This window comes from Panthera pardus, unplaced genomic scaffold, assembly GCF_024362965.1.
Source record: "Panthera pardus isolate Hobbes unplaced genomic scaffold, ASM2436296v1 HiC_scaffold_27, whole genome shotgun sequence".
Classification (NCBI taxonomy): Eukaryota; Metazoa; Chordata; class Mammalia; order Carnivora; family Felidae; genus Panthera; species Panthera pardus.
In genome coordinates, this window is record NW_026526843.1 from 7,686,268 (window position 1) to 7,701,179 (window position 14,912).

Here is a 14,912-nt window from a genome sequence, read left to right on the forward strand (position 1 = left end):
AGGCTCCAGAGAGCTTGCTTGACTCTTCCATCATGTGAGGGCCCAGCAAGAAGATGCCATCTAGCAACCAGAAAGCAAGCCTTCACCAGAACTTGACCATGTAGGCACCCTGCTCTTGGACTTCCAATCTCGACAGCTGTGACAAATAAGTTTCTGTTGTTGATAAGCCACTCGGTCTGGTATTTTGTTCTAACAGCTTGGATGGACTAAAACAAAGAGGCTAAGTGATTTTGCTCAAGGTCACACGGCTAGGAAGTGGTATAACTAGTAATCCAATCCAGGCTGTCTGACTCCAAAGTTCAAGTATTTAAGAGATCCATACATTAACAGTCAAGTATGTTTTCATTTCCTAGAGAGGCTATCCAAAGGAATGAATTTATAATGGTCAAATATTCACAGAGTCATTGCAGGGAGATTGTACTGGGCCAGCTTAAATATACCACATACCCATACCACATACCAACTCAAATATAATACATCGTCTCCGGCTACATCTGTAGGGTAGCTTCTGTTCTCTTGGAATTCTCTAGTGGCTCCCATTTCTATCTAAATCCTATTTGTTCTTGTGGATTTAGCTCAAATCCCACCCAGAAAGCCTGCCTGGAGTTCGTGAGCCCCTGCTTTCCTCCTCACCCCCTGCTTGCATTCTTGTCTTACACCTCCATCTAGTTTCTGGTCTGGTTTCCCTAAGTAGATTGTGGCATATGTCATGGGTCAGACATGTTTTATTTTCGTGGATCCTAGCACAGGGCTAGGTACCCAACATGTTTTCAGTAGATACATATTTATTAAGGCTTATCTTTAAAAAACAAGGAAAAAAACTGGTTAGGTCTGAGACAAGAGAGTTAATGAACAAAGACTTTAATAAAAATTAAGAATGTGGCTCATAGCACTCCGACCCTTTTGGTAAGCTTGAAATTTCCCTGTATCATCTGACATGCCATTATTTTTGTCTTAATTTCTCTCCTTTCTGTAGAGGGCTGTGTTTGTCTCATAGAACAGAAGATAAATTTATGTTGCATAGATTCCACCCCTAATCAGTAATTTTTATTCACTGACACCTTCCATTGAAGGGGATTAAAGATCTTTGCCAAAATTAGCCGACAGACGTCATGGTGCCATCACTTTCAGAACTGGAAGGGCCCTTGTAACTCACAGTGGCGCATCTCCTTTTACCAATGAGGGTATTGAGGGGAAGGGACCTGCTAGAGATGACACAGTGTATTCATTTGGTCACACAATTATTATTCGGTCCGCAAATATTTATCAAATTCCTACTGTGTGTCTTGTGTGGTGCTGGATGCTGGGGATACAACAGCAAGCAAGACAGACATGGTGCCTGCCCTCATAGAGCTTACAGTCCGATGGGAGAACAGAAGCCTAAAGATTCCAACTTTGAAGGGGATGACCTGAGTCAGGGGCCTGTGCCCCTGATTGTTGGGGGGGCTACTTAGAATAGATGCCAGCCTCTAGCTCCCTTTCCCCTGGGTCCCGAGTCTCATGGCCTTGCTTTGATGCAGCTTCCTCTAACATCTTTTGATCAAAATCTTAACTGCCATTACACCATATTACTTTAAAAATTGTTGCTAAGATAGGGGCACTTTTACCCCAATGTTTATAGCAGCACTCTCAACAATAGCCAAGTGATGGAAAGAGCCTAAATGTCCATCAACTGATGAGTGGATAAAGAAATTGTGGTTTATATACACAATGGAGTACTACGTGGCAATGAGAAAGAACGAAATATGGCCCTTTGTAGCAACGTGGATGGAACTGGAGAGTGTGATTCTAAGTGAAATAAGTCAGTCAGAGAAAGACAGATACCATATGTGTTCCCTCTTACGTGGATCCTGAGAAACTTAACAGGAACCCATGGGGGAGGGGAAGGAAAAAAAAAAAAAAGAGGTTAGAGTGGGAGAGAGCCAAAGCATAAGAGACTCTTAAAAACTGAGAACAAACTGAGGGTTGATGGGGGGTGGGAGGGAGGGGAGGGTGGGTGATGAGTATTGAGGAGGGCACCTGTTGGGATGAGCACTGGGTGTTGTATGAAAACCAATTTGACAATAAATTTCATATATTAAAAAAAATTGTTGCTAAGACACCCCTCTTGGAAAACACACACCTCCTCCTCCACTAGTGGCAGTTCTCTAGGAGAAGGACGGAGCATTAGGCAAGTACAATATGGCACAGGGGCTCTGGGAGCATAGAAGAGAACACCTACCCTTGTCTGGGAGATCAGGAAAGGCCTACAGAGGTGTTGGCTGAAACCCGAGGTTGAGTAGAAGCTAGGAGATGAAAGGGGGCAGGGAGAAGGATGGAGGAGCGCTTTGGGCAGAGGGAACAACTTCTCTAAAAGGTTCAGAAGTGAAACTGGTAAAACTTGAGCCTAGAACCAAAGAGCGGAAGAGTGAGAAATGATTTAGCTCCTTTTCCCGCATGGCCGCCATTTTGTAGGAAAGGAAAATAAAACCTGAGGACAGGTTAATTAAGTCCTGGGTCTCTGTGTGTTGCCCCTCTTTTGGCATCTCCATTACAGAAAACTGTATGTCTTAGACTAAATTGAGAGGGTTGTTAGGTATCGCCTGGTCCACTTTTCTTCCTGTTACCAGTGTAACAGAGAGGGGAAGAGGCTTTCAAGGAACAAGAGGGCTTGGGCTAGCACTTGGTCTTTTGACTGTCAGCCAGGGCCCTTGCCACCATATTGTGCTGTAGGTCCACCTCTACCTCATGCCGCCCCCGGGGGAATTCCTCTGGGAAGGGAGCATTGAACCACTAGGTTGGTTTCGGATGAACACAGCTGGGCAGGAACATGAAATGAGTAGCTTCCTAGCAGAGCCCCAGGCTGTGTTCACAATCAGCCAGTTCTCAGTGGCTTCAGGGCTCAGAAATGTGGCATCTTCTGAAAGTGCCCCAAGTGTCAGGGTTCAGAGAGTTATCAAAGTCGGGAATAGTTTCACTTTGTTCCTAGTGCGCTACTGAGTTGCAGGTAACAACAAAATATTAACAAAGCCAATGCTTTTTTTTTTAATAGATATTTGGGTATGTAGCTGGGATTAGTGAATTGTTTTAGCTGGGTAAAATTGAGACCTTATGTGAAGACAGGAGGTGAGCTAAATGACGTCTAAAAATTTCTTCTCAGGGGCACCCGGCCGGCTCAGTCATTAGAGCACGCGACTCTGGGCCTTGGGGTCGTGAGTTTGAGCCCAATGTTGGGGGCAGAGTTTACTCTGAAAACAAATAAAATCTTTAAAAAATTAAAAAGTAAATAAAAAATAAAGATTTCTCCTCAGCTTGTGAATTTCTTTTCTATATTTCTGTACCTAGTGCCGTGCATTAATAATTCTGAGTCGATTAACAGGCAAGAAATTGGAAATTTAGGACCTGAACCCCTCTCCCTTATATGTTTCATCTACAGACCAAAAATGTCACTAAAGCATTAACTACCTTTGTGGTGAGTGCCAGCGTTTCACATACATCAGTTCAAAACTTGGCTGACCCAGTGGTTATTTCTCTGCAGCATGTTGGAGGAAACCAGGTAACATACCCATTTTCACCTCGGAATAGAAAGGCCTCAGAACCCCTCGTGAATTTCTTGTTAAACACAATTGGCTACTTAACATATGTGATTCTAAGACTCAATGAAGATCGTCCCATTCCAGATAGTAGAGATGTGTTGTAATGGAGGCCTTCTAGAAATAATGCCATAGCTTCAGGGGATAACTAAGTAATGGAGGCCTTCTAGAAATAATGCCATAGCTTCAGGGGATAACTAAGTAATGGTGGGCTCCTAGCACTATGACAGATCGGCAGAGAGGACTGACTAGGGTGGGTGGGTCTTTCAGTTGTCCCATCACACTAAATGATATTTAATTCCATTTGTTTTTGAGTGAGGCAAGCAATTTAAAATAATTGGACATTTTTATCCTTTTGAATTGCCATGGAGAGCATCAAAATATGTATTAATTATCACCAAAGGATTAAAGCCATAGTCATATGGCATAACATACGGTATATATTACTAAATGATCAAATTTAGCTGTAGTATAAGAATGAACTACTATTCCATTCTTTGATGTTAATGTATGTCCAGTGTGAAGTCTTAATAGTTTCCTTTATTCCCAATCTAGAAGACCATATGGCACAGCATATTTTTCACAGGTCTTAATTCTAGAGAGGAAGAAGGAAGAGTGGGAGAGGGAAGTAATAAAAAACAGATACCAAATGGAACATGTTAGATGGGTAAGAGCTCTCAATTCCAGCAGGGGCCCCAGCTCTCCAGGCATCCACCAATAACCAATTTCTCATTGTCTCCAGTTCCCTGGACATTCTAGGAGCTGGTGAGGCCCCAGCAATGCCCGCTGGGTCTAATAAGCATGCAGCTCAACTTGGTATCCATAAGGCTTGATCTCAGCTGTGAGCTCCAAATTCCAAAGTCCCATCAGGAACACCTACCCCACATCAGACCTGCATTGACCATCCAGAGGCTCCTCCTGGGTCTTGCACCAGGAGAGTGTGACAAATTCTTGTGTTACCATATATATGTATATATATATATATATATATATATATATATATATATATATATAGTGTGTGTGTGTGTGTACATGTTTAGTTTTACTGTAACAAAGCCACTTGTACACTTTTAACAAATTGAGCATCATCGTTCCTTTCCAGTGAAACAAAAAGAAAATTTAAACATCAATAGGAACAAAATTACAATAACGCATGTCAATTCCAAATATGATCCTACAGGTTCTGCTGATTCTCCCGTTGAGTGGCTGGGCTCAAGTCATTATTAGGAGAGAATGTCATTTTATCAAAGTGTCATCTTCAACTGCAAGGATGTCCGTTAAACATCACAACTTAACATGCCAGAGGAGAAGCTATTGTTGTCAGAATGCCCACTTAGCCCACCCAAACATCTCAAACCCAACCCTTGGCTGACCTTCTATTTAAAAAAAAAAAAAAAAAACTCTTGATTTTGAGAGATAGAGCATGAGCAGGGAAGGGGAAGAGAGAGAGAGAGGGAGAGAGAGAATCCCAAGCAGGCTCTGCGCTGTCAGTGCAGAGCCCAACACAGGGCTCGATCTCACAAACCATGAGATCACAACCTCAGCCGAAATCAAGAGTCGGACGCTTAACTGACTGAGCCAGCCAGGCGCCCCTGCTGACCTTCTATAACCCCATTTTTTAAAGGTTTTTTGTTTGTTTTAAACAAGAGAAAGTGGACAGGTACACGTTGGTAATGCTCACTGTTCATATTCCCATAGGAACACTGCAATCTCTGAGCCCAATATACAGAGAAAGTAGGGAAAAAGCTAGAATTATATGTCCTCCTACCCAGGGGCTAGCACCCTCCGGACTCCAGCAGAACTAGGGGGGCAGAAAGTTTTTCTGTTTTCTCACAGAGCACGGTGGTGTTGACTCCATCAAGTTTTGTTGAGACAGGAAGGGATAAAAGTTCATTTGGAACAGAAAAGGCTAGAGATTATTTTCCCACTGTATGATGCTCAAGGTATTTCCCCCCCACAATAAGTTGAGAACCATGATATAAAAGGGGAGAAAAGAGGCTTCAAAAAACAGGGTGAATGAGCACAAGAGGAGGGGGAAAAGAAAGAGAGCTACTTGCTCTCAGGGACGAGGAAATTTCTCAGAGACAAAGAAAGGTTGGAATCCATGTGTGTTCCATTAGTCAGCTTTTCCTTCCTCCTCCTCCTCTCCTTCCTCCCCCTCATTGTCACGTTCGGCTTCCTCACCTTCATCGTCACCCCCTTCATCAATATCTTCCAATCCTCCTTCATTTTCATCATCATCATCTTCTTCCTCCCCTCCTCCTCCTTCATCATCCGTTTTGGGAACGAAATAGCGCTGTCACAGATCTGGCCAAATACTGTCTTTGGTGACCCCTCCAAACTCATCTGCATCAGAATGGTCAGTAAAGCAGGTGAAGAAGCTCTCTGATGCCTCACGCTGTCTCTTCCTACTGGCTCTATCCTGTGTTTGACTGGAACATTTCATCAGATCCTCTCTGGATTTCCACTTGATTTCAGTGGACTTGGAAGAGGGAATGCCATTCTTGTCCTGATGAAATTCTGTGGAAAGAATTTTATTTTTGAAGTAAGGGTTTTCATCACAGTAAAAATCTATTCTGTAACCTGATTGAATATCTCCAAATTCTGTCACTTCAACTCTTGTCAGATAATGCAGCCCCCCTTCCGGGGCACCTGGGTGGCTCAGTTAAGCGTCCAACTCTTGATCTCAGCTTCAGGTCTTGATCTCCAGGTTGTGAGTTGAAGCCCCATGCTGGGTGTGAAGCCTACTTAAAAACATTAAAAAAAAATAATGCAGGGTCTCCACCCTCCTCCCCAGGCAGTGCAGACACTGTGGATGGTTGACAAATGCTGTTACCCCCAAATCTGGGATCTTGGCGATCAATTCCAACCTTTTCTGAAAAAATGGTTGGCAGAATTTGTTATATTCCTGTTGTACTTTCAAAATGTCCTCACTGGCTCATGCATAAGTCTGTCTATTTCATTTTGTACTTCATCAATATGTTCAGCTCCTTCTTGCTGCTCTTTTTTTTTCCCCCCTTCGGCAAGTGTTGACAAGTTGACGTCTCCTTCAGCTTAGGGGCAGGAGACAGTCTCTTTTTCTTCCTGTGAGGCGGGAGGGAAGACTGGCTTTGAGAGCCATGCTGTGAGGAAGGGCCATGAAATAAGGGCAGATGCACATCTGGAAGAAGCTCTGATTACTCCTCTTTACCAAATATTTTAAAGGGCACGCACCAGACCATCGTTCGGTAACATGCCATTTTCTCACTTGTAAACCCCAAGTCACCTGGGGTTAGTCTTAAAACCAACTAGCGAATGATCTAAGTATGTGTGTCTCTACTGTTTGAAAAAAACATGAAGAAGAAACATGTTTCTTGTGTGTAGTTGTCATCATGTGGAAAGTATCACAAGGAAAGATGTTTACCTCCGATTTGTCTTTTTTTTTTTTCTAGAATTATGATCAAGTTCACTGTGCGTTTTGGGACTTTGGGAGTAACGGTAAGTATTTTTCTTAGCAAGCTTTGTTTTCGGCTCTCAGTGCGACTTTGCCCCTGACCATTTTTCTAGTTGGCCGTTGGATGACTTGGAACCGTGCTGTCTTACCAGACCCTACAGAGAACTCTGACGGACCAAGATACGAATATTAGTTTTACACCTAGTTAGGGCATGGGAGGTTAAAAAAAGAAGCCCTTTCTTCTTGATAAGAGACTTATTTGGGGGATTAGAAAAAAATCATATAGCTCGGGAATAAGGAAAATTGGAAGACCGGGTGCAGAGTGGCCTTGAGCTGTTTGAAGCAAGTTGAGAAACGAACACCTGGCTTTTCATCTGTGTTTTCCCACGAAGATTTGCAACATCTACTATCTTCTTTATTCCCCTCATCTCTTCTAGACTGACTGTGTGACCTTGGGTAGTCCATTGACTCTCTTGGGGCCCCAATCTTTTTATCTTTTCATTGAGGGGGTAAGACTTCTTGGGGGGTCTCAAATGGCCCTTCCTGTTTGGCTAGGTATGAGTCGTTGGGGACAGTAAGAGAAGGAATTGGGCTTGGGGATTGCTAAAGGGCCTCCTCCTAGGCTTGCCTTCTCCCTTGGAATCTCCAGGGATATTGCCAAATCTCAAAGTATTCCCACCCAGAATCCATTTTCCCTGGAATGCCAAGAATGACTATGTGCCCCTCTGCCTGGGAACTTTTCCCTTTTCAGTCTCTCTGAAATTCTGGGAGAAAAAGGAAATTCTCCTCTGGCTTGACTCCCTGGGATGTGGGACTACCAGTCCTTTCCTACAACAGGGATAGCATGTCCTTTCCTGATCTTCTCCAAGTCTCCCAGGATAAGATTCTTGTAAAATGATGAGCCTTGACCCCCACAGCCTCAGTAAGTTAATCCGCATGCTCACCAATGCCAGTTGCCAGACTTCTCCCGGGTCACCCTTTGCCCCCCACCCTCCGTCCATGGATCCAGAACCTCTGGAATCTATGGAGTTATCCTGGATGGACAAATTTTAATGACACTTAGCTGCCTATTTTATGATAACCTCTCTGGTCTAGTGCTATACTGGACGTTTTACTCTAGATCTGGCCTAGTATCTGAGATCTACAGGTTATGGAGGTGCGAGGGTTGGTTTTAAAACCCCTAAATAAGCTCAGGAGTGAGAAACTAGGCAAGTGTCAAGTAAACCAGAGACTCTAATTGGCCCTAAGGAGTGACAGACCATGATCTGGCTTGAACTGGTTGTTTCAGATGTCTATTCTGGGGCCACCAAGCAGGCCAAAATGTCAGCCCATATTCCATAGCTCATGTCCTTCAGAAAGTTCTAGATCTACCTGTTTTCTATTTGTGCTACTTAAGAAAACAGTTCTTACTCTGTCACTCCAGCATGGTGGCATAACTGTTGTTCGTGATTAGAGTCTGTCCTCATCTCTGGCAGGAATCTGTAGAAGTTCCTGTGCCAGAACCAGAAGTGAGAGCCAAAGAGGGTATGCCATGCATGAAGTTCCCAAAAAGTCAATTTCACCTATTAGACTTAATTTCATTTCAATGTTCAACTATACCTCTATCTTATTCTCTTAACAAAGAATACTAATTATAACACACGCTCGGAAGGTGCCCATAATGAAAAGTTAAACATTTCTGAGAAAAACAAAATTGCTTTGAAATTCCCTTCTGTCTCCTGCAGATGGGCAAGGTGGATGGAACTCGTCAGGCTGTAAAGTAAAGGAAACAGACGTAAATCACACAATCTGTCAGTGTGACCACCTCACCCATTTTGGAGTCTTAATGGTGAGTTGTCTCTTAATCGCTCCTTGATAGAATTTGGACAACTTTTATTAGATTACAGACCAGAAATATATGTGTGAACTCTTATGGAAAAGTGGCATGCAAGGGGGAGAAAGCCCCCTCTTCGTCCATCCGAAGTAAGGCAGATTGAAATAAATATTTATTTTTTCTCCTTGTAAAAGTAATGTCTGCTTCTCAAGATTCAAACATGACAGAAAAGGTCCCTATAATCCCCCTCCCAAGAGATCACCACCTTTTTTTAAAGTTTATCTATTTATTTTTGAGGGGGGGGAGGGCAGGTGGGGGGAGAGAGAGACAGAGAGACACAGAGACACAGAGACAGAGACAGAGAATCCCAAGTAGGCTCTGTGCTGTCAGCATGGAGCTGGACACAGGGCTTTATCTCATGACTGTGAGATCATGACCTGAACTAAAATCAGGAGCCAGATGCTTAAAAACTGACTGAGCCATTAGGCACCCCAAGATCACCACTTTAACACCTTTATATGCATTCTTTCACATTCCTTTCCTATGTGTATATTAACACGTTGTTATTTTATAAAAATGGGATCAAAGTATTCACCCTCTTTTTGCCACTGGCCTTGCACTAAACAATACAGTGGGACACCTTTCGGGCAAATACATATCCATCTACTTCAATTTTCACAACATCTTTATAGAATTCTCTTGTGTGGATTTAACACAGTGAATTTAACCAGTCCCCAATAGACAGGCGTTTTAGTTGTTGCTGTTTTCCCCCATCATGAGCAATGCTGTAAGACACATTTTTACTCATTTTATCTCCTAACACTGGTGTAACTATTTCTGTAGGATAAATTGATGGCAGTAGAATTGCTGGGTCAAAGGGTATCGTCATTCAAATTTTTAATTGTCAGGCTGCAAGAACAGTACAAGAGCTATCTGACCAATTCACATATTCGGGCTTAGAGCCTCATTAGTTAGTTAACTCTACCATCTCTTTAGTTCCCTATGGCCCTCCCTAACATCAGGACTTGCTGAGGTTTCCTCCAAAATGGCTCTCAAAGGGGCGTCTGGGTGGCTCAGTTGGCATGCCACTCTTGATCTTGGGCTTGTGAGTTTGAGCCCCATGGTGCACGGAGAGTTTACTTAAAAAAAAAAAAAAAGGAAGGAAGGAAGACGATGGCTCTAAAATGTATTTCTTCTTCTCGACCCCTTTCTGAGTACTTTCTTAGTTTTCTTAACTTACTTTATTATATATATGATATACTGTTATCTAAATGTGTTGTGCACGAGTTGTTTCTCCTACTAATGGTAGGCTCCTTGAGGGCCGAGTGTCTGTTTTATATTCCTTTTCTTTTCTTTTTTAACCATGTTTATTCAAAAAGGAGAGGCACTCCATTGATACTTACTGAATTGTAGGAATTACGTTGAGTTCTCTCCAAGTTGGTAGGGGGTCAAAAGACCAGGGCTCACATCCCAGCTCTGTCACTAACTACCTATCTGATCTTGATCAGGTTGGTTTACTTGTTTGGACCTTAGATTTGTCTTCTGAAACGTGAAAGGTGGGAGTGGACCGAGATTTCTTAACCTTGGCACTAATGATATTCTGAACCAAAGAATTCTTTACTGTGGGGACTGTTCTCTGCATTGCAGGATGTTGAACAACATCCCTGGCCTCTGCCCACTAAATGCCAGTAGCACCCCCAGTTATGGCAACCAAAATGTTTCCAGACATTGCCAATGTCCCTGGGAGAAGGGCAATATCGCTTCCAGTTGGGAACTACCGGGGGGACCAGTGCTTCTTAACCTTTTATAATTCATAAATCTCTATAAGTATCTGAGGAAAACTGCGGACCTTGTGTCCAGAACAAGGCACACACAGATTCCTATGACTCTGCATGCCATTTCAGGTTTCCTATGGTCCTCAGGTTAAGACATTTCTGGATTATGTGATCCCTAAAGCCCATTTTGTCTCTTAATTTCATGAAAGTTATTTAAAGTCTAAAGAAAAGGAACATTTTTTAATGTTCTGTGTAGTGTTTGGGGACGCTTAGTTCAAATAATGATTCACTTTGCATCCCAAATTCACCTCTATTAGTTTGGTTATATTTTAAGTGTGGAACATGTTAATGACAATAAAACCAAGGACTAAATGTTCTTCCAGTGCTGTTGATGACTCTTCATGACCTGTACACAGTAAGTTGCACTAGGCATACTCAAAAAAACAACATACAGTCTTATCGTATACCCATCCACGTACCCCGGTTTTGTAAGAGCTATAGCTGAGATGCTATATATCCTGAGAACCTGCCGCTAGTGATCCCTGGAAGGCTTTTACCATAAACTTGCTCTGGAAAATGTATCAAACACAGCCTATTGCATTTCCTAGGATTTATCCAGGTCTGCAGTGGATGCAGTGAATGAACGGATATTAGTGCTTATAACATACATTGGATGTGGAATCTCCTCCATTTTCCTGGGAGTTGCAATGGTGACATACATAGCTTTTCAGTAAGTTGATAAAGTCCTGCTCTGAGTAGGTTTAATTTGGTTTGATGAATGCTGTTGTCACTGTAACCATGTTAATTTCGTAAAATGTTCCTATTCATCACAATAAGAAGAGGTCAAATCCATTAGATTATGAAGTGCATAGATGAAAAACTAACAACCCAGGCTCCTCTAAAGAGAGGGGGGGGGGTTGTAATTCGATTTTTAAAAAGCAATACAAAAACACTAAGCATAAAAGGAAAAGTTGATAAATTGGATTTCATTGAATTTAAGAACTTCTTTTATCAAAAGACACCATTGAGGTGCCTGGGTGGCGTTGGGAGTTGGTTAAGCGTCCGACTTCGGCTCAGGTCATGATCACATGTCTCCTGGGTTTGAGCACCATATGGGGCTCTGGTGCTGACAGCTCAGGGCCTGGAGCCTACTTCAGATTCTTTGTCTCTCTCTTTCTCTTTCTCTCTCTCTCTCTGCCCCTCCCCGACTCACACTCTGTCTCTCTCTCTCTCTCTCTCAAAAATAAACATTAAAAAAATTTTTTTTTAAAAAAGACACCATGAAGATAGTGAAAAGGCAAACCACAAATTGGGAGAAGATATTTAAAATGCATATTGTAATGCATATATCTGACAAAGGACTTTTTTGTAGGATGCATATGAGTGTGTGTATGTATATACACACAAACACACACACACATATATATACATATATATATATATATATACATACTCCTACAGATGAAAGACAGACAATACAATTAAAAGTAGGCAAAGGTGGCACAAAAACAGACACTCAGATCAATGGAACAGAATAGAGAACCCAGAAATGGACCCACAAACGTATGGCCAACTCATCTTTGACAAAGCAAGAAAGAATATCCAATGGAATAAAGACACTCTTTTCAGGAAGTGGTGCTAAGAAAACTGGACAGTAACATGCAGAAGAATGAACCTGGACCACTTTCTTACACCAGACACAAAAATAAACTCAAAATGGATGAAAGACCGAAACATAAGACAGGAAGCCATCAAAATCCTCAAGCAGAAAGCAGGCAAAAACCTCTTTGATCTTGGCCGCAGCAACTTCTTACTCAACACGTCTCCAGAGGTGAGGGAAACAAACACAAAAATGAACTATTGGGACCTCATCAAAACAAAAAGCTTCTGCACAGCAAAGGAAACAATCAGCAAAACTGAAAGGCAACTGATGGAATGGGAGAAGATATTTGCAAATGACATATCAGATAAAGGGTTAGTATCCAAAATCTCTAAAGAACGTATCAAACTCAACACCCAGAAAACAAATAATCCAGTGAAGAAATGGGAAAAAGACATGAATAGACACTTCTCCAAAGAAGACATCCAGATGGCCAACCGACACATGAAAAAATGCTCAGCATCACTCATCATCAGGGAGATACAAATCAAAACCACAATGAGATACCACCTCACACCTGTCAGAATGGCTAACATTAACAACTCAGGCAACCACAGATGTTGGCAAGGGTGCGGGGAAAGAGGATTTCTTTTTTTTTTTTTTTTAACGTTTATTTATTTTTGAGACAGAGAGAGACAGAGCATGAACGGGGGAGGGGCAGAGAGAGAGGGAGACACAGAATCGGAAGCAGGCTCCAGGCTCTGAGCCATCAGCCCAGAGCCCAACGCGGGGCTCGAACTCACGGACCGCGAGATCGTGACCCGAGCTGAAGTCGGACGCTCAACCGACTGAGCCACCCAGGCGCCCCAAGACGACTTCTTTTGTATTGTTGGTGGGAATGCAAGCTGGTGCAGCCACTCTGGAAAACAGTATGGAGGTTCCTCAAAAAACTAAAAATAGAACTACCTTGTGACCCAGTAATTGCACTACTAGGTATTTATCCACGGGATACAGGTGTGCTGTTTTGAAGGGGCACAGGCACCCCCATGTTTATAGCAGCACTATCGACAATAGCCAAAGTATGGAAGGGGCCCAAATGTCCATCGATGGATGAATGGAAAAATAACATGTAGTATATATATATATGTATACACACACACACACACACACACACACACACAATGGAGTATTACTCGGCGATCAAAAAGAATGAAATCTTGCCATTTGCAACTATGCGGGTGGAACTAGAGGGTATCATGGTAAGCAAAATTAATTAGAGAAAGACAAATATCATATGACTTCACTCATATGAGGACTTTAAGAGACAAAACAGATGAACATAAGGGAAGGGAAACAAAAATAATATACAAACAGGGAGGGAGACAAAACAGAAGAGACTCATAATTATGGAGAATAAACAGAGGGTTACTGGAGGGATTGTGGGAGGGGAGATGGGCTAAATGGGTAAGGGGCATTAAGGAATCTACTCCTGAAATCATTGTTGCACTATGTGCTAACTAACTTGGTTGTAAATTAAAAAAATAAAATAAATAAAATAATAAAAATAAATAAAAATTAAAAAATGAAGTACAAATGTTTAATTTAAAAAAAGTAGGCAAAGGACTTGAGCAGGTACCTCACAAAAGAGGATATCCATGTGTAATCCTAACCTTTACTCATATGGCTAATAGCCATGTGACAAGGTTCTCAACATCATTATTCATCAGTGAAATGCTAATTAAAACCACAGTTATATTTCTGTGTACCTACCGGAATGGCTAAAATTAAAAATACTGGCAAGAGCAAGTGCCCAAAAGGGTGTGGAACAGCTGGAACTCTTTTCTAAAAATTTTAAAGATGTTTATTTATTTTGAGAGGGTGAGACAGAGTGAGAGAGAAAGAGAGAGAGTGTGCACAAACCAGGGAGGGGCAGAGAGAGGGAGAGAGAGAATTCCAGGCAGGCTCTGCACTCCACGGGGCTTGATCCCACGAACCATGAAATCATGACCTGAGCTGAAATCAAGAGTCGGACTTAACCAACCGAGCCACCCAAGCGCCCCTCAAATGGAACTCTTATACGTTACTGGTAGGGATGCAAAATGGCACAGATGCTTTAGAAAATTCTTTGGCAATACGTACTGCTGGAGATGAATATATATCTAGCTGTTGACCCGGAAACTTTACTATTCGAGAGAAATGTGGACATGTGTCCACCAAAGGATATATACAAGAATATTCACAGCAGCTTCATTCATAGTGGCCCCAAATTGGAAACAACCCCAATGTACATTAACAGTTGACTGGATGAATAAATTGTGGTATGCTCATAAAACGGAATGCTTCACAGCAGTACAAAAAGAATGAACTGTTTCTGAACAATACAACATAATATCAAACGCTCATAGACACAGAGTTGAGCCAAAAGGAAGCCAGAAAAAAAGGAAAGCATACTGCATGGTTCCATTTACATGAAGTACTAAGTACAGGCCCAACTAAACCTGTGGGGACAAAAGCTAAAATATTGGTTACTTCTACTATGTGTCAGGGGGAGTTGGGGGTTGTTATTGAATGGGAGAAGGAACGAAGGAGCCTTCTGAGATTTGAAAATATTCTACCTCTAGCGTAGGTGTTTGCAAATGACATATCTGATAAAGGGTTAGTATCTAAAATATATAAAAAACTGGGGCACTGACTGGCTCAGTCGGAAGTGTGTGTGACT

The 14,912-nt window shown here is 42.1% G+C and overlaps 1 protein-coding gene and 1 pseudogene across 1 annotated transcript in view; one reads left to right on the forward strand and one right to left on the reverse strand.

Annotated features, from left to right (window-relative positions):
* LOC109250420 (adhesion G-protein coupled receptor G4) overlaps positions 1 to 14,912 on the forward strand; it is a 63,768-nt gene that overhangs the window by 30,566 nt on the left and 18,290 nt on the right. The window contains exons 9-12 of the mRNA XM_053891327.1: positions 3,416 to 3,535; positions 7,004 to 7,049; positions 8,730 to 8,833; positions 11,202 to 11,323. Of these exons, the coding sequence (XP_053747302.1) occupies positions 3,416 to 3,535; positions 7,004 to 7,049; positions 8,730 to 8,833; positions 11,202 to 11,323 (392 nt within the window). The remainder of the gene's footprint in view (positions 1 to 3,415; positions 3,536 to 7,003; positions 7,050 to 8,729; positions 8,834 to 11,201; positions 11,324 to 14,912) is intronic.
* On the reverse strand, positions 5,689 to 6,806 carry LOC109250416 (protein SET-like; annotated as a pseudogene).